The sequence below is a fragment of the Sinocyclocheilus rhinocerous genome, unplaced genomic scaffold (genome assembly GCF_001515625.1).
Source record: "Sinocyclocheilus rhinocerous isolate Xijiao unplaced genomic scaffold, SAMN03320098_v1.1 scaffold838, whole genome shotgun sequence".
NCBI lineage: Eukaryota > Metazoa > Chordata > Actinopteri > Cypriniformes > Cyprinidae > Sinocyclocheilus > Sinocyclocheilus rhinocerous.
Genome location: NW_015650710.1, coordinates 117,736 through 139,349, shown reverse-complemented (window position 1 = coordinate 139,349; position 21,614 = coordinate 117,736). Strand labels below are relative to the sequence as shown.

General features: G+C 37.1%; 1 protein-coding gene across 4 annotated transcripts in view; it reads right to left on the bottom strand.

Annotated features, from left to right (window-relative positions):
- Positions 1 to 2,055: 2,055 nt before the first annotated feature.
- Positions 2,056 to 21,614, bottom strand: part of LOC107712491 (probable C-mannosyltransferase DPY19L3) — a 44,637-nt gene continuing 25,078 nt past the window's right edge. For all 4 annotated transcript variants that reach the window (XM_016517762.1, XM_016517758.1, XM_016517761.1 and 1 more), the window contains 3 exons: positions 8,967 to 9,099; positions 3,196 to 3,354; positions 2,056 to 2,417 (listed from right to left, as the gene is read on the bottom strand). In XM_016517762.1, coding sequence (XP_016373248.1) covers positions 2,229 to 2,417; positions 3,196 to 3,354; positions 8,967 to 9,099 — 481 coding nt within the window. In that variant the 3' untranslated portion in view covers positions 2,056 to 2,228. The remainder of the gene's footprint in view (positions 2,418 to 3,195; positions 3,355 to 8,966; positions 9,100 to 21,614) is intronic.

Sequence of the window (21,614 nt, the reverse complement as noted above, 5' to 3'; positions counted from 1 at the left end):
TTACAGTTAAACAATGTCAGCATATGAAATCAAAGCACACAGCTCCATAAAGATCATCGCCTGAGGAACACTGTGTTGTGACAGAGATGTTGTGTGAAGCAAAGGTTTACATGAAAGTCGTCTGACAGGTAAGATAACTAATTCACCATATTATAATACAATCACAGAATGTCACAGAGGAGCCCTCATGCTACAAAACTAATTTACAGAAAAGAAACACCATGTTTATCTTTATATTCATGTTTATATTCAAAACGGTTTTGTACCTCAGTACAAAGATATTCATCCAATATCCTGGGGAAGAAAAAACAGCAGCAAAGATTGAAGGTAGGTAAATTTTGGTAGCACTTGAGGCCACTCATTTGAAGGTCTTTTGAATGCACGAGTCGCTAGCGAAGCAGAGCTTATCCAAAAATGGAAAGGCACTTTCATACACTAAAGGCTCTTCCTTTAGAGCTTAAGATGGAAAAATTAGTATCATAACATTGTTGACCGTTCAATATTTTTAACCACGTTTTAAAAAGACTCAAACTGAATATTTCAACCGAACTACAACTTCACAATTCAGGATTAAGGCAATGTGATGGGATATGTCTAACCTTTAAGAACACTTCAGCTGTTCAACCTAAAACATACTAAATTTAATGTCCCTGTTTACAATGCCAAATGTCTAAATCCTTTTTAACCATCTATAGTGTCAGTGATGGCCTCCTACTTACACAAGTAATGCACAGAACATATACAGTCGAGTCCAAAAGTAGGTCAAAGTAAATTTTGCGACATTTATTCTTAGGAGTATTTATGGCACTTTCTTTATGCCCATGAGTAAGGCTGGTTCTTCAGATTTTTTTTTTTTTACACAGCCAAACAGCAGGATGTAGCCCAACTTGACACAGTTTGGCAGATTTAAAGACAACACTGCCACAGTCACTAATTAGCCCAAACTGCTCTTGTGAATTCCAGTTACAATGCATTGTTACCCATTGCTATTTCCTCATTTGATTTTGTTGGAAGTGTGACAGGAATGAGGCTGTGAAAGCAGTTGTTGCGACTTTAGTTCACATTGTGTGAGAAAGAGCACAAATGTGTGTTTGGTGGAAGGGCACGAGTCGAAAGAGATGTGATGATCAGAGAGAGAGAGTGAGGAGGTGCGACAGACTGTGAGAAAAAGAGCTTTTCCTCCCATCTCTCCATGTTAAACTTGAGCTCCTGTTGCGGCAGACCGGCTCAGAGCAGATTTACACACAAACACACACCAAATCATTGAGTGTGCTGGCTCAATCAGGCATCTCTCCAATCTCTCTCATGCACATAGCCGCACACACACACACACACACACACACACCGAACTACAACTTCACAATTCAGGATTAAGGCAATGTGATGGGATATGTCTAACCTTTAAGAACACTTCAGCTGTTCAACCTAAAACATACTAAATTTAATGTCCCTGTTTACAATGCCAAATGTCTAAATCCTTTTTAACCATCTATAGTGTCAGTGATGGCCTCCTACTTACACAAGTAATGCACAGAACATATACAGTCGAGTCCAAAAGTAGGTCAAAGTAAATTTTGCGACATTTATTCTTAGGAGTATTTATGGCACTTTCTTTATGCCCATGAGTAAGGCTGGTTCTTCAGATTTTTTTTTTTTTACACAGCCAAACAGCAGGATGTAGCCCAACTTGACACAGTTTGGCAGATTTAAAGACAACACTGCCACAGTCACTAATTAGCCCAAACTGCTCTTGTGAATTCCAGTTACAATGCATTGTTACCCATTGCTATTTCCTCATTTGATTTTGTTGGAAGTGTGACAGGAATGAGGCTGTGAAAGCAGTTGTTGCGACTTTAGTTCACATTGTGTGAGAAAGAGCACAAATGTGTGTTTGGTGGAAGGGCACGAGTCGAAAGAGATGTGATGATCAGAGAGAGAGAGTGAGGAGGTGCGACAGACTGTGAGAAAAAGAGCTTTTCCTCCCATCTCTCCATGTTAAACTTGAGCTCCTGTTGCGGCAGACCGGCTCAGAGCAGATTTACACACAAACACACACCAAATCATTGAGTGTCCTGGCTCAATCAGGCATCTCTCCAATCTCTCTCATGCACATAGCCGCACACACACACACACACACACACCTGCTACTATCACACACTCATTGAACATTCCAGATGGGGCGTTCATCCATCCAGTGAAGGTGGGCGACTGCTGTTGAGGAATGAGCATTACGGACCGTTCTCAGCTTTGTTTTTCTTCTTGAGTTTCTTGAGTTTGTACACGTGAAACGTCTTGTTTTTGAACACTGGTGTGAAGAGGGTTGAATACGGAGGCATGTCGGTCTTAATGGCCTCACAAAAACGCGGGTGAGTCGCCGGGATGAGGTCCGGCTCGTTTTCACCTGGGCCGTCCATGATCTGTAATAAATACACATACACAAATCAGTTTTGAAACGGTGCTTCTTTTCCAATAAGCTGATATTTCTCTACAGTGAAAAATACAGGGCATATTCTCAGATGAAGAAGAGTCTCAGAAGCCTTCTTTTAAAGAGCATTCCATTTCTTTATCTTTCAGATCTTAGAGAAATTGTGCCCTGAGGTTTTTTAAACATTTACTTTGAGATATATTCAAGCTATTTTCAGCTGGAGCTTTTTGCCAGGATGTGGGGGAGATGTTTTTTTCTTCTTCTTTTTTTAAAGCTGACGTGTGCACAGACATTACACAAAGTGCTGCAGCTTAGAAGTAGGAAATTTTGCTTTTGTCAGATATTATGCACAACTGTAATCAACTACAAAAGAACAATCAAGCTACCCAAGCAAAAAAAAATAAAAAAATAAAAATAAAGTATTTAATAACAATGAACTGTGGGTGAGTGAGAACAAGATGATGTGACAAAATGAAAAATGTAAGAATCAACTTTACACAAAACAGTTATAGAAATTTTATGGGAGAAATGAAAACACCTCAGAGAGCTGAAGAGATTTCTAATATAAAAATAATCAGTACCAGTGAGCTTAGCATCTAACCCAACTGATATTTGTTTAAAGCCACGTGAAGGATTCAGTAAAGGGCAAAGTTGTTCGTTTTAGCTGCGGAAAAAAAAATCTCTGGTTCTTGCAGAGAAACTTTCATTTAAATGGAACGAGTGTGGTGTGTGTGTGTGGGCATGAACTGGAGATGCTGTGTGTGACCTACATGTCCGTTTGCCAGGTCGAGCAGGTCCCTCAGCCTACAACCACGGCTGTGTCTGCGCTCGTAGCAGATGCTGTCCTCCAGTACGATGTAGTCCACTCCAACCGAACAGAGAACTTTATGAACCTCCTCAGCAGACTGACGCGCATAGATCTGATATACCTGCAGGGAACGAAAAGGGCAAAGATGGGAGAAAGATACATATTAGGTGCTGTAGCTTAGAGGTCAAAGGCTGCAGATTCATTGTTTGTGTGGTAAAAATGTACTGCAAGGTGCTCCAGGAAAAAAGTCTCTAAATGAAGGATAACAGGACATCAAAGTAGTTTGGAGTTTTGAATGACAAACTATGATGAAAATCTATTGACCTTTTCTTCAATGGCTAAAAACGAGAAAAAAAAAATTAGGGAGGGAGATTCAATCAAAACTAAGGCCATGTCCACACGTACACAGGTATTTTTTATAAACAGAGTTTTTCCTTCTGTTTTAAAAAAAATCTCCAAGAGCATGCCAAGCCAACAGGTGGCGATATAATCTCAACCGTAAAGCCATGTTGGCCAATCAGAAGCCTGAAAAAGTCTCCAGTAGGCGGAGATAACAGCGCAGGCTCCGACGTCACAAGCCAAAAACTCCGGTTTCGCTGTCTACACGATAACACTGAAACAGGAGTTTTTGAAAATCTTCACCCTGGCAGGCGTTTTCCAAAATGTTCGGTTTCAGTGAACTGGTGCTGCGTTTGCGTGTGGACGAATGGCCTAACCGCGTAGAAAAAGCTGCGGTTTTAAAAATAATCACGTCCGTGTGGACAGGGCCTAATACTCCTGTATGGTAGGGAGGTTAGATACGCACCTTCGAATTGTAAAGTACTAATCTACTTGGCGGGAAAAAGTCAGCAGACACTTGCAGAATGTCTCATTAAATGAACAAAAATTTCAATGTTTCAGAGAAAGAAAAGAGCAGAGTAGACATGGATAAATTTGAAAAATTGTGACAACTCGAAAGTGAACTTAGCGGTCTTAAATGAACATAAACAGTTGGGAGAATATCAGATGGGTATCAGTATATTGGACCTGTGCATTAGGTCCTAAAGTGACAGCAATTTTAGAGAAATGCTTAATGCATTAACTAAACTAATGCATTTATTTAATTAATATAACTAAAACCGTTAGATCTTATGATATTTAGCTAGACTAAAACTAGATTACAACAAAAACAAGCCACTGAAAAGTGGTGTTTTAATCTAAAGACTATGACTAAAAATAAGTCCAAATTTGCTGTCAGAATTAACACTGATTTGGATGAACATTGGTTTGGCACATGCTAATTATGTCACTGTTGGAAAGGCCAAGCTGCAGAAATACCACTGATGCACTGTAAGGCACTTATTAATAAACATGTTATTAAACATTTGTGCATTAAAAGAAGGCATTTAAACAGTCATTTTTTTGCCGTTGTTATAATAGATCAAGCAGAAACACAGCAAGCTGAAAAAATGTTAGAGTAGTGCGTACACAGTTTCACATACCATTAAATATATATTTACAGTATTTCAATTAATGGAGCAATATGGCAGCATAATTGAGGACGCTATGTTAAGGTTTGACATTTCCGTATATCACATGGAGATGCAGTTCAACGTGGCAGAAAGGCTGCGGTAAACTCAGTGGAAGAGTTTTCATGCCCTTTTTATTAGCAGATGTCAACAGACTATCACAACTAAAGCTCATTTTCTCATGAGCCACAGATGCATACTATACAGAGAAGAGAACAGAACACTCTGATGAAATCCATGGCAAACGACCAAACAACATTACTGTTACAAGAATCACCAACCTAAGAAGCCTCACAAGAACATTGGACAATGAATTATGGATTCATAATATATTTGCTGATATGATGTATAGGTATTTATGGACAATTTTCCTTGACAAAATGTAAATAAATATAAAACATTTTGTATGGATATAAAAAAAATCATTGCAGTGCATTTATGTTGCATTTTCTCAAATGAGGCAATAAGCACCTCATCACCTCAGTCTGATGAGAAAATAATCAACATTGCAAATATAAAATATTATGCAATATGAACTACAATAATGTTCAAAGCAATATGCACTTTGCCTCCTTGAGCTCACTGTTTCAGGAAAGCTGCCACCTCTTGCTGTGACTGGCTGATCACAATGTCTTTCTGTCCACGCGTTAATGCCCACCTCTCATGCTTGTGATAGGTCCACAAATCATCATAAATCGGTATAATTGGTGGAAATGAATGGACTAATTACAAGTACACATCTCACCAACTCGGATATTATCACTTTATCATCACGCCATGTGTGAATTGAAAGCAATGAAACACGATCATGACAGAGCCAGTTATTAACTAGCATTCAGCTTAGTTAAATTAAAGCAGCATGCTACTCTCAACTCTTTCATTTAAAACTCAGTTTAATTTAAAACTCCACAGTAAGAAATAAAAAAAATACACACAGTATGCTTATTATGGTATTGTTGTTATTAGCGGTGTGTAGCAAAGCCAGTATTTCTGTATGTGTTGCACGAGCAAAATGATTTGCATTTATATTCAGAAAAAACAAATGTGGGTGATTACATTGTAAGTCTGCCCAAACTATATGAAAACCAATTTAATGTAATCCTGTGCCTTTCAAAGTTAACATATACCAAATATGCCATCTTATGAATCATACAATTATTTTTATTACAAAACATCTGTAAATAAAATGTAATTAAAAGAATAACACCAAATTGTAAATAAACTGAATATTTTTTGGTAAAGAACATTGATGCCATTTGTATGTGGGACGGGTATGACATTTTCCCACCACTTCCCAACCATGACTTTTGAAAGCCATTAAAAAAATAGCTTGTGGAGCCTATGCACAACACACAGAAAAAGCATTTCTAAATTTTCTAAGCATTTCTAAGTTTTTTTCCATAAGTATTTTTCCCATTCATTTTACCCATTAGGATGTTTTAAAATGTCTTCATTAAAGAGTTATAAGCCATGAACCAAACAAACCAGCTTTGAGGAGAATCACAACATTACCAAACTTCAATTTGAAGTAAAAAGTCTCTGAAAATCAGATAAAAAGACAAAGGTACAAGAACTACAATCCCATGAAGCGCTGCGAATGCCAATTTGAATCAAATTAAACAATGGAGAAATATAAAACTATTTATTTAAAGATGTTTTAGAGAGACTTTACACTCATTATTGTGTTGTTTTCACTATTGTAATTTTAGTTATCTAAAATCCCATCTGTTATCCAAGACGAATACAGAATAACTGCATCTAACAAGTTCAGTAAATTGTTGAACTCCTATAGTTGTTATTTTTGAAGCAATATGAAGCAGTTTAAAAATGCATAAAAATGGATTAAAGTTTTCTTGACTTTAATATAAACATGAACAAGTATTATAGTATTGGTTACTTTATAGTTCTTTATTAAAGTGTAAGGTAAATTTGTTAAGGTGCATCTAACTGGGAAACAGCGTAAACATCAAACTGAACCGGTACATGAATTTATATTTTGCTATTATAAAACTCAAATGCAGAGGGGACTTCTTCAAGCCTCTTCATTTTAAAGTCCTCACACACACCCTTGCAACCTCTCGGCATGTCTCCATTTGGAGAACCTCTGCTTTAATGTACTGATTTGATGGGTAATTTGGGTCTTTCTGGTTAGATCAATTCTCATCAATTCTCTGAATGAAGGAGGAACAGTAGAGCAGGAGTCTGGCCTTCCACCAACTGTTCAGATCCATATTTTCTTGCTCTACTCTCATGAACAAATGAGAGAGTGAACGCACCGTCATCTGATCATCAGAAATCCTCTGACTTTGACCACCTCAACATTCTGCCTCGCAAACTCAAGCACTGAACCTCTGCTACAGACAAATGTCCCATAGTGAAGCCAAAAGGAAACATGACGTTTTTGGGTTTTTTTTCAGACAGAAATAGAAAGACAGCCAACACAATCAGAATTACAGCTCAGACAAGTCAGTGTACATTTCACATTTTAATGAGGATATTTTTATAGATAAGTACCATATATCAGAGCAGTGCTGTGGAGTTTATTTCACTTCATAAAGACACCCACTGATGTGTCAACTCCCAACCACCTCAATGAGAAACCTAATTAAATTAATTATGCTAAAAGTCACACTTCTGCTGATGAGGCCAAGTATATAACACCGCATATGCCATTAAGAAAACCCTTAAAGAGGATTTATGAACCATTTCTCATGATCTTCTTGATACGGCCCATTTGTAAGCTCATCGAGATTATCAGCAGATTTAAGGTACACACTTTTAGACTCCAATGCATTTATTTCGTCTAACAGTATCTAAAGAGTTTTCAGTGTTAGTGTTAGTTTCTGACTGATTTATTGCTGCTTCATTTATTTCAATTAACATAATAGGGCATGATTGCAAAAGAGAAGATTGCATTCTTTCTTCATATGCTTCTGAGAAGTTTTTCGTTTTATATAATGTAGACTATATGTTCAGCTCTGAAACAAAATATTATTGTGCATTTTTTATGTAAATAATATTCTACCGCACGCATTATGATAGACCTATAGAAAAAAATATTTGAATCTTTTTCTTTTCTAAGAATGGCTTAACTTGAAGTGCTGTAAAAAAAATTTTGGAAAAAAATATTATTTTAAGGTACTTTATGATATGTTGCCATACGGCAACAGCATACAATAGTGGATCTAACTTAGAATAAGTGTAAGCTTACTTATAATTAATATTTTTCCTCAGAAATGTTGTTTGTGTTGATTCAATTGGTGCTATTATAAGCTTTAACACAGTACTTACTTATAATTGACACCTTATACATACTTTCCAACAACTTGTGCTTTTATTTATTCTATTCTTTTTTTGCTGAACAATGATTTATATTTGTTTTAATTTCATTACATTTTTCAAGAATATTATTTAAACTGCAAATGTATACAGTTAAAACAAATATAATACTGTATATAATGTATCATAAAACACTGACATAAAACCAAAAACATTGCAGTTCATGAAAATTCAGCATTATGCAATCTCTTGAGAGGAAGACTATGGACATCACCCATAAACTATTGTAATAATGTCATTCCACTATTGCACAGTGTTGCCACTTGGCAACACATACATTTGAATGATTTACCAAAAACGAATTTTATAAAAACTTTTTTGAGAGGTGAATATGTCATCATAACATCATAACAGTGACGTTTTAGATTTTTTTTGTAGAAGTGACACGGACTGGTCCTTGTTTGTTACTGACGTTTTAGTTTGCTTTCAGCAACTACCGACAAGAGACAGCAGTCTGTCAGAAATCTCGCCACAGAAAAAAAACTGCATGTCATGTGACTTAATCAAAGCACATCATTGGCTAAACTAAGGTCTTCTCTTTCCAACAAAAAAAACGAGAATGTTCTCTTAAAGAGACAGTGGCAAGAAAATGAACACAGAGTATGTTGCCATATGGCTACACCATGCGGTAGAGGGTTAAATAAAATGTGTATACTTTGTGACTGCTGCACAATTGTAAACCAATACACCCTTGATTGCTGCTTGTGTCTTCAAAAAAACTTCTCCAGACTAGTGTTGTTTGCAGCATTTTAGTATTGACACCAAATAAACAAAAAACACGTCCCGAAAGGCGAGTCGATTTTTGTCCCAGGAGAACTGGAGTTCCTAGATATAGTAGAACTTGGATTGAATTCTGATTCATGCAAATCAATCCTGAGACTCTTACCTGTCTGGTCCTCTCTCTCAGTGCCTGGTCCTCATAGTGTGGATGGTTTGTCAATACTCTCCCCGTGCACAGCTTAATTCCAGCCAACAGCTGCATGCTGCCTGCAAACACGGCCCGTTTGGGCGTCTTCAATCTGTCAAGAAAAAAAAAAAAAGGATAAAACATGCGCGAGCTCTGTTACATACACTTCTCAAGTTTCACTAATATTTCAGGACAGGCAATTGCACAAGGGGGCTGGGTGTGTAGTGGTGGCATTTATGAGAAAAGCCAAACCTGCAGACATTTATTTCAGGTGAAGGTAGAAATGTGAAATGGTTCAGTGAGGAGGGACGCAGTCATTTGTACACTCCCATCACCCATTTCTGAAACGCAGAAGGTTTGAAGTCTACTGCAGGCTTAAAAGGCACTCTGTCTGGATGAGAACTGTCTCCTGTCATTTTATATATGTGCATGGCATGGAGGAAAGTGCTGAAGCTGTATGTTATTTGAATAGCCTGACGGATGTTTCAGAGACCATCTGTTTATCAAAACATAACCTTTCAAAATCAGCTTCAACATTTTACACAACATTCTATTCCTGAGTATTAGTATCTACACCAGACAGAAGCCTCTGGGAGGAGAACACACATTCCGTAACTTTTGTTGTTGATGGTATTTTGGGGCAAATTTTGTATTGGTAAAAGCATCCAAATTTGCCAGATTCCAGCATGAGCAGATTGCGTGACATCCCCTCATCCACAAAAACCATCAACAAAACTGCACAAGTTAAAAGAAAAAAATGATCCAAAATACTAAAATATATTTGCAACTAGAATAATCATTTGTGCTCCCCACAATGTCTATTATGGAAATAAAGAGACATTTAAAAACCAAACGAACATTACGTCTGTTAGGGATCTGTACACTTTAAAACATAATTGAAAAAATAATTATGTAATTTCACAAATAAGTATTTAGTAATAGTTACCATGAAAAAAAAACCCTAATTAATAGTAAATCAAAACATAGTTCACAGTATTATCAATACATTTAACTTTTTAATTGTAGGGGCTTTTTTCCCCACAAAAAGCAATTTTGGAACGGTGTTGGGTCATCGTCACTTGATGTCTGACCCAACGTAATCTGGGTCCCGAAGCAAAACGAGTTAAAACAACCACTGATTAAAAAAGCAGCCTCAGGCACTCAAAACTCCCACCCCATGTCTGTTCAATTTGTTTAGGCAATAAAACGAAATATTGTCACAGACGTTTTTCTTCAAGGTCGGTTTCAGCTCAAGCCGGAAAAGACAAAGTGTCTGTGCTTGTGAAGGTTATAGAGGATATGATGGTTTAATCTCTGTCCAGTCTGGAATGAATTGGATTAAATATTGGATGCATTGAAGAAATGCATCCAATAGCAAGGTCAGGAGCAAGTGTGGTCAGTATGGGACAACCATGAACGTGGACCTTCACAGGACAACCTTGCTCCAAGTTCAATAACTGCCACACACACAGACAAAATCCAAAATTAACTCCACGAAGCCCCACATCGTGTACACACCCTGCTCCATCTCTGGTCAGCTCGTAAAGACATTAACAATGGGGACAGACTCACAAACACACACTCACATAGGGTGATTACTTTTCAATCTAAAGTTTACTAAAGCAATGAAGCAGCAAAGAAAGAAAGATGGCTCCAATTTCAGAGGGCTCAAAGAATGTGGCATGACCTTTACCTCAAAGACAAACTTAACGTCTGATCACATATACCTATGAATGCATCTATGAAAAAGATTGCAAGAGATGGAGGTTCTTCCAGTAACAGGGTTCAGGAGCAGCCCTTCTGATGCTAGAATGGAAAGTGGACTGGAAAATAAGGAAATATCAGACTACTGTGGAAAAACTTTGAAGAGAGGGCAGCCCTCAGAGTACAGTACACACTGTACTGCTAGATAGACAGACAGACAGTTACCAACATAAAATCCAAATGAATTTATTGAAAACATTCTAGTTTTCATCAGCATCTTTGTCTTGTCTTCCAACATAAATGTCTATAGAGATATTTCCAGATCTTGTTTTGTTCTAGTGTACTGATGTGTTGTCTAAACCTAGAGAGGTTCTGCTTCAAACAAGTGAACTACACTAAAGGCATAGCATTGAAACTGGATACATACATAATAAAATATGTATGTACTCATTTTAGGTTGAGGGCTGGATCGGAGAAAATGTCCCCTTGTGCGGGCTGAATTACCTTTTGTTAAACCCTAGTTTGCTCACAATTACATTAATATTAACCATACAAACTACAATATAATTTACAAAAAAATCTAGAAAAACTTTTTTCAAAGATGATGCTAGGTTATTTTAGGTGTGTGCAATATTGACACAAAATGTTTTTTTTTTTTTTGGCGGCAAGTCCCCATCTTAAAGGGTTAGTTCACCCAAAAAAATATCTTAAATTGTGTTCCGAAGATGAACGAAGGTCTTACGGGTTTCGAACAACACTAGGGTGAGTAATTAATGACAGACTTTTCATTTTTGGGTGAACTAACCATTTAATGAGTGATCCATTGACTCATTCATTCAAAAGAGTTATTCAAAACGGCTGATTAATTTAGAAACGAAGCTAGTGATTGTCGTCATGAATGGGCCACTGAATCATTGACTGAAATTATTTATTCAAAAACACAGATTCATTCAGTAGAAATACACAGTGCTGCTCTGAGAGACACAATTGGTTTACTCCAGCTTTGTTAAAAACCTTTTCTTGCCAAAACAGAGATAAACATTGTGACTAAAATGTAACACACTTAATACTAGCATCTTTTTTGTTGAACTGTTGTATAAAATCAATTAATTTGCAATTTAATCAAAAATATCTTAAATTGTGTTCCGAAGATGAACGAAGGTCTTACGGGTTTCGAACAACACTAGGGTGAGTAATTAATGACAGACTTTTCATTTTTGGGTGAACTAACCATTTAATGAGTGATCCATTGACTCATTCATTCAAAAGAGTTATTCAAAACGGCTGATTAATTTAGAAACGAAGCTAGTGATTGTCTTCATGAATGGGCCACTGAATCATTGACTGAAATTATTTATTCAAAAACACAGATTCATTCAGTAGAAATACACAGTGCTGCTCTGAGAGACACAATTGGTTTACTCCAGCTTTGTTAAAAACCTTTTCTTGCCAAAACAGAGATAAACATTGTGACTAAAATGTAACACACTTAATACTAGCATCTTTTTTGTTGAACTGTTGTATAAAATCAATTAATTTGCAATCACGCTGACATTCGGGAAAGCAACACTCTTGTTATAGTTAGATAACTCTCATGACATAAATATGAAAAACAAAAACTCTTACAGGACATTTTTGCCTCCATATCTTGAATTCTATTATAACTGTATTCTGATAGCCTTCATCAGGCACTGAAAAATTCCCATGATGTGGTTTTGTTTGTTTTGCAAAGTTACAAAATGTCAGCTCGCACATCATTAAAACAACAGTTACGATATTAGTACACGATAAATATCGCACACCCCTAGCGCATTTACTTTTTCCATGCTAAGCTGTCCAGTGCGTCGCAGTGTCGTTTAATATTGCACACATTTACCGCAGCCATGGGTTGTGATTAAACATACATGTCGGTGTTGAGATCACAGAACCTTTCTTTCCATTTCTCCTTAAATAGCCTATCCGCCCTTCCAGGTCAAAAGTCTTCTTTTGGACATGTTTAAAATCACAAGTAACTTGCCACACAAGCATCAGCTAACACAGCTATCATCATATTATCATCGTGCTGCTTGAGATTCTGGGACCGCTAAAAACGTGCATGTGTTAGGTGTCCCGAGGTGTAACATTAACGCAAATAAATGAGTAATTTGTTCCGCTTTAAATTACACTTTATTTAATTTTCAAAATAATGTTTTATTGATTATTTTACAGTATTGCTCAAATCATCCTGCGGGCCGGATTGGACACCTTTATGGGCCGTATTCGACCCGCGGACCTTATGTTTGACACTCCTATATTACAGTAAAGCTCAAATAGGATGCGTTTCTGATTGGTTTATGCATTTCTGTCGGCTGCATGAACATATAAAATCTCACATCATTAGCTTTAAATACGCAACTTTTGTTTTTTTTCCCACCTTGTTTTAACCGCTTTAGGTGCTACTAATGTTAGCCTCTCAGCCTTGCAAAAATATGGTTATTCTCCAATAAATTTGTTCCGCTTTAAATTACACTTTATTTAATTTTCAAAATAATGTTTTATTGATTATTTTACAGTATTGCTCAAATCATCCTGCGGGCCGGATTGGACACCTTTATGGGCCGTATTCGACCCGCGGACCTTATGTTTGACACTCCTATATTACAGTAAAGCTCAAATAGGATGCGTTTCTGATTGGTTTATGCATTTCTGTCGGCTGCATGAACATATAAAATCTCACATCATTAGCTTTAAATACGGCAACTTTTGTTTTTTTCCCACCTTGTTTTAACCGCTTTAGGTGCTACTAATGTTAGCCTCTCAGCCTTGCAAAAATATGGTTATTCTCCAATAATGCAGCATCTAGTCAACAAATTAATGGCTTTATAATGATATGAAAACAAACGTCAAAACAAACAGCATGTGTTGTCAGTGATTCCGCCTCTAGAGGCCATTCTGGTACTGTACAATGACAGCAGACCTTCAGCTGCCCCACCAAGGGACGCATCCCGGTAAAACTATCAGTATGGATTTTTGGCGATAACCGATTGTTCCAGTAATCGGCTATTGGTGCTGATTAACTGGCAAAACCGATGAATCAGTCGACCTCTAAATGGTACAATATTGCCCTCATTTTGAGGCAGTCGTTTGACAATACTGATAGGAACATCTTAAAATAGCATAAACGTATGTCTTTACGTTTCCCCAGTAGAAAAGGCATGTTTCCTCAAATAAAGCTCAATGTTCACCAACTATAAAAAATGCATATTCAGAAACTGTTTAAAATGTGATAGTATAATTTTACCTGAATAAGTTAATGTTAAATGTAAAGTTAAAGTAATGTGGATGCGAATTAATCCATCAAAATGTTAAAATGTATTGAATCAGGTTAACTGAAAATGCATAATTCTGTAATAAATAAATAAATTAGGGCTGTCATCGTTAACGCGTTAACGCATGCGATTAATTTAACAATCCTTAATGCATTCAAATAATTTAACGCAATTAACGCAAAATTACTAAAGCACAATTTATATTCTAAGCCTTTAACCCAATTTTGCTTCTCTGCTTGCGATTAGATCATTTTAAGTCGCTAAACTCCGGGAAAGCTTTCAGTGCAATGATCCAGTAAGCGAATGCATTCAAACAATCCGTCCAAAACAGCGCTAATATAAAGGAGAGACGCAAACTACGGTTTCTCGACTTGATAACCAGTCTCGCTAGTAAAGTTTTGATGGATGAAGACTGCAATCAAGGTAAAGACGATTGCGGTTACGTACAGGAGTCGTACAGTAAGCACGCGTGAGTCCGTTATAATAATGCGTGTATGAGTGCTCTTGACGCACTGATCCTACATTGTATTTATGCACAGGTACACACATGTCCGTACATTCACGTTGTTTCCACACACATTCACGAATGTTTTGATTTGTCATGGTTATGTTGCTGTGTTTAGTTATTCAATCTTTAGGTTTACTTTGCTGGATATATCAAATGATGACAAAATAAACATTTGAAACAAGATAAATGGTCTATGCTTAATTTCATGAAGTGTGCGATTAATCGCGATTAATCCCAGAAAAAGGATGTGATTAATTAGATTACAAAATTTTAATCGATTGACATCCCTAAAATAAATACATACATTTCACAAAATATTAAATCATACACTGTATGAGAAAAACAGTTTATAAGAATGTGCCTAATAAACTGCTGGCAAGACTCCGAAGTAATGTTCTCACAAGCCACTTCTATTACCGGACGACGGATTTTCCACTCAGATTAACTTATATCAAATATCGTCCACAGAGAAGCACATGGTCAACTACAGTAGCACAGATGTCATCAGAGACAAATGATCTCCTTCGCTTTCCTCTCACTAATAGACCTTTTTCACACTTCTGTGTTCACGCAGCAAAAGGCTTCAATAATAAAGTAAAGAAATTTCTGTTTTATCCTTCATCGATGACAGCAACAGTGGAGCAGAATTATTATTGATTTCAAATGCATAATTCATTACCAGTAATGCTTCCAAATAGCCTTAACTTATTTCTTAATGATTTCCCATGAATGGCGATAAAGAGACACATAGTTTCCTGCTATTCGACATCCATGACAACATGTATTTTAAGGTTTTGAATGGCGAGTTCACAAAGTCTGACTTTAGAGTAAACAATGCATGAAGTTTGCATTGCTTTCATGTTCTTCCTAGTGAATATAATATCCATGTAGGATTACACAGAATCTTGATGAAGACTGCAATCAAGGTAAAGACGATTGCGGTTACGTACAGGAGTCGTACAGTAAGCACGCGTGAGTCCGTTATAATAATGCGTGTATGAGTGCTCTTGACGCACTGATCCTACATTGTATTTATGCACAGGTACACACATGTCCGTACATTCACGTTGTTTCCACACACATTCACGAATGTTTTGATTTGTCATGGTTATGTTGCTGTGTTTAGTTATAAGCTCTTTGCTGTTGCACTGTACATATACTATAAAATTCTGATTTTTTTTCTTTCATATGTGCTTATATGGGCTCCTTATATCATTTGGTTCTTTGGTGTCCTTTTGGAGTTTCTAAGTGTCCTTTTTTGGAAAGACATCTAAATTTATCTTGAAAAAAGCTTGCAGAAAATACAGATTTTTGAGAATCACCCTTCAATCTTTAGGTTTACTTTGCTGGATATATCAAATGATGACAAAATAAACATTTGAAACAAGATAAATGGTCTATGCTTAATTTCATGAAGTGTGCGATTAATCGCGATTAATCCCAGAAAAAGGATGTGATTAATTAGATTACAAAATTTTAATCGATTGACATCCCTAAAATAAATACATACATTTCACAAAATATTCAATCATACACTGTATGAGAAAAACAGTTTATAAGAATGTGCCTAATAAACTTCTGGCAAGACTCCGAAGTAATGTTCTCACAAGCCACTTCTATTACCGGACGACGGATTTTCCACTCAGATTAATTTATATCAAATATCGTCCACAGAGAAGCACATGGTCAACTACAGTAGCACAGATGTCATCAGAGACAAATGATCTCCTTCGCCTTCCTCTCACTAATAGACCTTTTTCACACTTCTGTGTTCACGCAGCAAAAGGCTTCAATAATAAAGTAAAGAAATTTCTGTTTTATCCTTCATCGATGACAGCAACAGTGGAGCAGAATTATTATTGATTTCAAATGCATAATTCATTACCAGTAATGCTTCCAAATAGCCTTAACTTATTTCTTAATGATTTCCCATGAATGGCGATAAAGAGACACATAGTTTCCTGCTATTCGACATCCATGACAACATGTATTTTAAGGTTTTGAATGGCGAGTTCACAAAGTCTGACTTTAGAGTAAACAATGCATGAAGTTTGCATTGCTTTCATGTTCTTCCTAGTGAATATAATATCCATGTAGGATTACACAGAATCTTGATAGCCCAGAGTCTGTCTACCCTACTGAACACTGAATTAAAAATGAGCGTTAACTTCTTACTGTTTTCAATGGTATCTTAGTACTTGACATCATTAAATCCTCTGAGAGTGAACTGAACGTTGTGCAACAGTGACTATGTTAGTAATTTTGCTTATGCACATTAGGTTAGTGTTAAGGATGTGAGTTAATTGTGTGTAACAGTTTTTGCATTTACAAGTTTAGTGAAAAAAGGTTTATCAGATTAGCAACACTCAAGTTCAAGGATATTTTGGATTTTGTTTTGCATTGACATAACGGAGGGATTTTCTGAGTTACTTCCAGCTTATCTGGTCTTAAATCTACAATACACTGGTGTAATGTCTATTAACCGAGGAATTTCTGAATAGACTGACCTTTGACCTTGCCAACAGTGCATCATTTTCTACTTTTGTGGGTCTCTATGTAATTACTCCATATTGACATGGGACTGCACTGGCCTTTACCAGATTTACATTTAATTTCAGATTTATATTATCTTATGTAAATGTCAGCTCGTGTTAGCCTGCACCCTGCTGACATTATAAAAATTGATTAACATCATTAATATTCCAAAGAGAGGGACACAGAGGGTGGCCTGAGCAACCATATCTTCATAGACGTCTGCCTATGCAGTACATCTCCAGTCTTTAGACAGAAATGCGTTTTGAATTTAGTGAGCAAAAATAATGACCTCACATTAGATTGATGTTGATCCACTTTTATAAATACAGATAAATCAGTGTGTGTTGGGCCGTCGTTGTTTGTTAAGCACTTAATCATTTCAAAGGCTGATATTGATAGCATGGCTGGACATGTCAGTCATGTGCCTTGAGTTATCTCAATGTCATTGGCTTGAATCACTGCCTGTGTACCAGTACTACTGTACAAACTCTCAAGGCCACAGTAATGATATACTCAGCCATAACTGTCTAAATTATCACTCATTAAAAATGTCTGGTATCTGCTGTTGATCTGGGTCAGACTGATGAGTGCTCTGGATGATACTTTCCGCACAGTGACCATTTCTCAAATGGTCTGATAGTCTGATGGAATAAAAAAAAAAAATTAGGTGCTGAATGACATGAAAACAGTCTGTCAACACTTCAAGAGTGAACAGAGAGGCAGGCGATGGATAGAAAGGCAGATGAAAGGGTCAATGACAAATAAAAGTGTGAGAACTAAAGACGAGGAAAAATATTTTTTAAAATCTAGCATAAAATGCTCTTGCCAAGTGCTTATAAAATGTAGCCTCTGTATTTATGTTGGTTTTATATAAACAGAAGAATAAATTGAAATATATTTTTGACACAGACACACACATAATATATGTGTGTATATATTGCATGCCATATATATATATATATATATATATATATATATATATACACACACACATACAGTTGTATTAAAACCATTTCATGCATGTATGAAGTGCGTTTTTATCAACATGTATTTGTTTGAACAAATTAATAGATTCAGACAAACATGTCATTGACCAAATTCCAGAAAACATAGGAATAATATGAGAAATGAGAAAAAACAAATTAAGTCTGAAAAGGCAATTCTTTCCGAGGTAAACTGATGTGGGGGAAGAGTACATCTTTTCACAATTACTCTGCGCAGTCACAAACAAACATGTTCATATCCACCTTATTTTGCAAGCTATTTTCTGTGAATATGTGAGAAATTCTGATTCATTAGCCGCCATTGGTAAATAACCAGAATAATAACAAAGCACAGTAAACAGTAAAACTATTTGCGTTTCAAACCAGTGTGTTCATAATTACGACAATACATTAAAATAATATGATAAGAAATTCCAGTTTGCAATATCTAGCAGCATAACAAGCTATTATGAACAGCTAAAAATAATTGAAAGCAGATGACTCCGGAAGCCTCGCACATTCAAGTTACAAATTGCCACACTTGCTCTTACGTTAAAAATAAGGTGGATAGCCTTACTTAAATGTGCTTCAGATGGAAGAGGAGCAGACAATGAGATGCAATGCATCACACACACAAACAGACTGGCCAGTGTGGAGATAAAGCTAAATCAGGATGGGATCTGTGAGTGCTCTCAAGTTGTGTGGACCTTAATCCTGCGTATCAAAGAGAGAGAGAGAGAGAGAGAGGAAGGCAGGCCTCAGGGAGCGTCTGACTGAGGTGGGGTTCACAGAGTGATGATAGACTGACTTAAAATGTCAATGCTTGATCTGTACGCAAAAGGAATGAACTCAAGTCAAATGAAAATTCACTCTGTAGGTTTCAGAAGTCACTTAAAGAAGTAATTTGGGTCTAGTAAACCTATTTGTAACCTATTTGTAAATGGCCACAGAAATGTTTTTAAAAGAACAGTAATTCAAGTGATTATGTGTCTGAGACTTCTCGTTAGATTCCACGAAAACTGGCAAAAGCGGCAATTTATGCGAATTACAAAATGTACAATTCTCAGTGGTAAAACAAGAAAAATGACAAGTGTGAAATGGTGTCAGCTAACCTTTCATTTGTGTACGGAGTGTGTATATTGGGGTGTTTGTGAATTAGTGAAATTCTGCTGGAGTTCAAACAAGGCTTGCATCTGTGAGCTCGGCTATTAGCGCTGCGTTAGTGAAATATCTCCACTGAGACATCTCCAACAACATCTCCATCGCGACGTCTACAGCAGCAGCAGCAGTAGAGAAAGCCACTAATTTGATCAAATTAAACTGTAAAGAAGAGGAAAGTGGCTAGAGTGACAATTAGAGTGGAAGTGAGAGTGAAGACGTCGAAAACACGAAGGAAAGAAAGAAACAAAACAGAGAAAACAGCAGGAGGAAAATGCGTCTTTGTTCAGATGGGGAACACAAATTATTTGTGCTCGGAGGGGCTGAGAAAGTTTTTCCTTCAGAGGAAACAAAAGACTAATTTATCTTCATTATTTCAAAACAAGGCAACATTCAGAAATAACTCCTTTATGGGGTCTATAACAAAAGAGTGCACAGTAGAAAACTTCAAAACAAAAGAGGGAAAATTAATTACATGGCAGGGAGACATTTACAATGATAAGGCTGACTGTGATGACAGAGTCTCAGAACTGCGACAAAGGACTTGCTTCCATCTACGGGACAGATGCGGTTCTACTGAAAGGCCACTGATCCGTCATGAAGAAAAGACACAAACACATGACACCCTCTCCAAAAGCCTTCTCAGCGGATCTGCAGAGATTGTAGGTTCTAAACTGTTAGTTAGAGATTATGATGGCATTCACATGGGTGGTTTGTGCTATGAACTAACCCAGAGGTTCCCAACCCCTTTCTCATGGGACCGGTTTTGTCAAGTCACATTCTTGCACAATGCTATGCAACAGAATGTACTGTGTTGGACTATTTTTCATTTGACAAAGCATCTGAAAAACAGCATGACATGACCAGAGGCATAGCAATGGGGCAGGGCAAGGCAGGCAAATGCCTGGGGCCCCGCATTTTAAGGGAGCCCCGGATGGCCGACCATTTAAACCAACAGGAATGTTAAAGGTGCAATGTGTAATATTTACATCGATCTATTGACAGAAATGCAATATAATATACATAACTGTTTTCAGAGGTGTATAAACACATTACTTAATGAACCGTTATGTTTTTATTACCTTAGATTGAGCAATTTATATCTACATACACCGCGGGTCCCCTTACATGAAAGTCGCCACCATGTTTCTACAGTAGCCCTAAACGGACAAACTGCTCTACACAGCGCGTTTTGTCACTTTGTTGTTCTTGCGAATAAAACACTGACACAATGTACATACCTTTGCAGGACATGGAGGCACCAGCGCGATCACTTGCATTTTTTTTCAGTGGATACGACGTAATTTTTGCTCATAAAAGGTAAGAGTAATACATCATTCGTAACTGTAAAGGGTTTATTTGTGTGCACTCACAATATCAACAAAACGTTGTGCTTTTATAAAATAAAGAAAACAAACATGATGCGCTGTACACCATCTCGTCTTGAACAGGATCGCTTCACAAAAATGAACCGAAACTCAGAGAATACATGCCTCACAGACATGATAAATATATCTAGAAAGCTTTAAATTACTAAACGAAATAAAACAAATAAAAAACAAAAACTCTTTCATTATAATCATAATCTGTAAAGATGCACTTCTCTATAAAGGCTTGTCTAATGAAGAGTTGACGAGTCAGGATCGGCAACTTCATCCTTGCGACACCGACTCAAATAATTCAAATATCTCCTTCCTCTTTCCCCCGGACACACTTACGGTAATTACTTTTGCCGATGCTTTGCGGCGAGCTTAAGCCTATTGCGTGCATTTGAACGCAGAACTCTTCAGCTCCGCTGACGGCACGCACCATACATGCTGCTGCTGGCGGGACAATAAACACCGTTGAGCCGCTCTTGATAGTCGCGGCAGCACGGTCTCGTGTTGCTTCCACCAGCGCGGCAATTTTTTCATCACTAATTGATGGATGTCTAAAATATAAAAATAAGGAGAAGTCTAAAACAGGCCCGAGGCCCGGCCCGTGTCTGAACTATGATGTGAAAATAGGCCCAAAGCCCGGCCCGAAGGGGCGTAAAAAAGTCGGCCTGAATAGCAGGGATCTACTCCATCCCCCCTATGGGACCCCTCTCTCGGTACACTGGTTATGCTTTTACCTCCTCGGCCGCCTTTTTCAAATAGGAAAATTTGCGCGTCCTCGCGGTGCTGTAGATTAGAAAATGCATGATCTTTTTTTTATGCATTTAATGGTTTTTAATCCATTTCATATGGAAGTTGAGCATGCGCAACTTAGGAATGAACTGAAAAAGTTTGCGCACACACACATAAACACGCACGTTAAACATAAAGAAGAGGACAAATCTATCAGGTAGCCCGAATCGAAAAAAGAGGAGGAAAAGAGGAAACAGGGCAACGGTAAGCATAGGCACCAATTTATGTTTCTGCCCACACTCTATTCCACTCCAAACCAAATA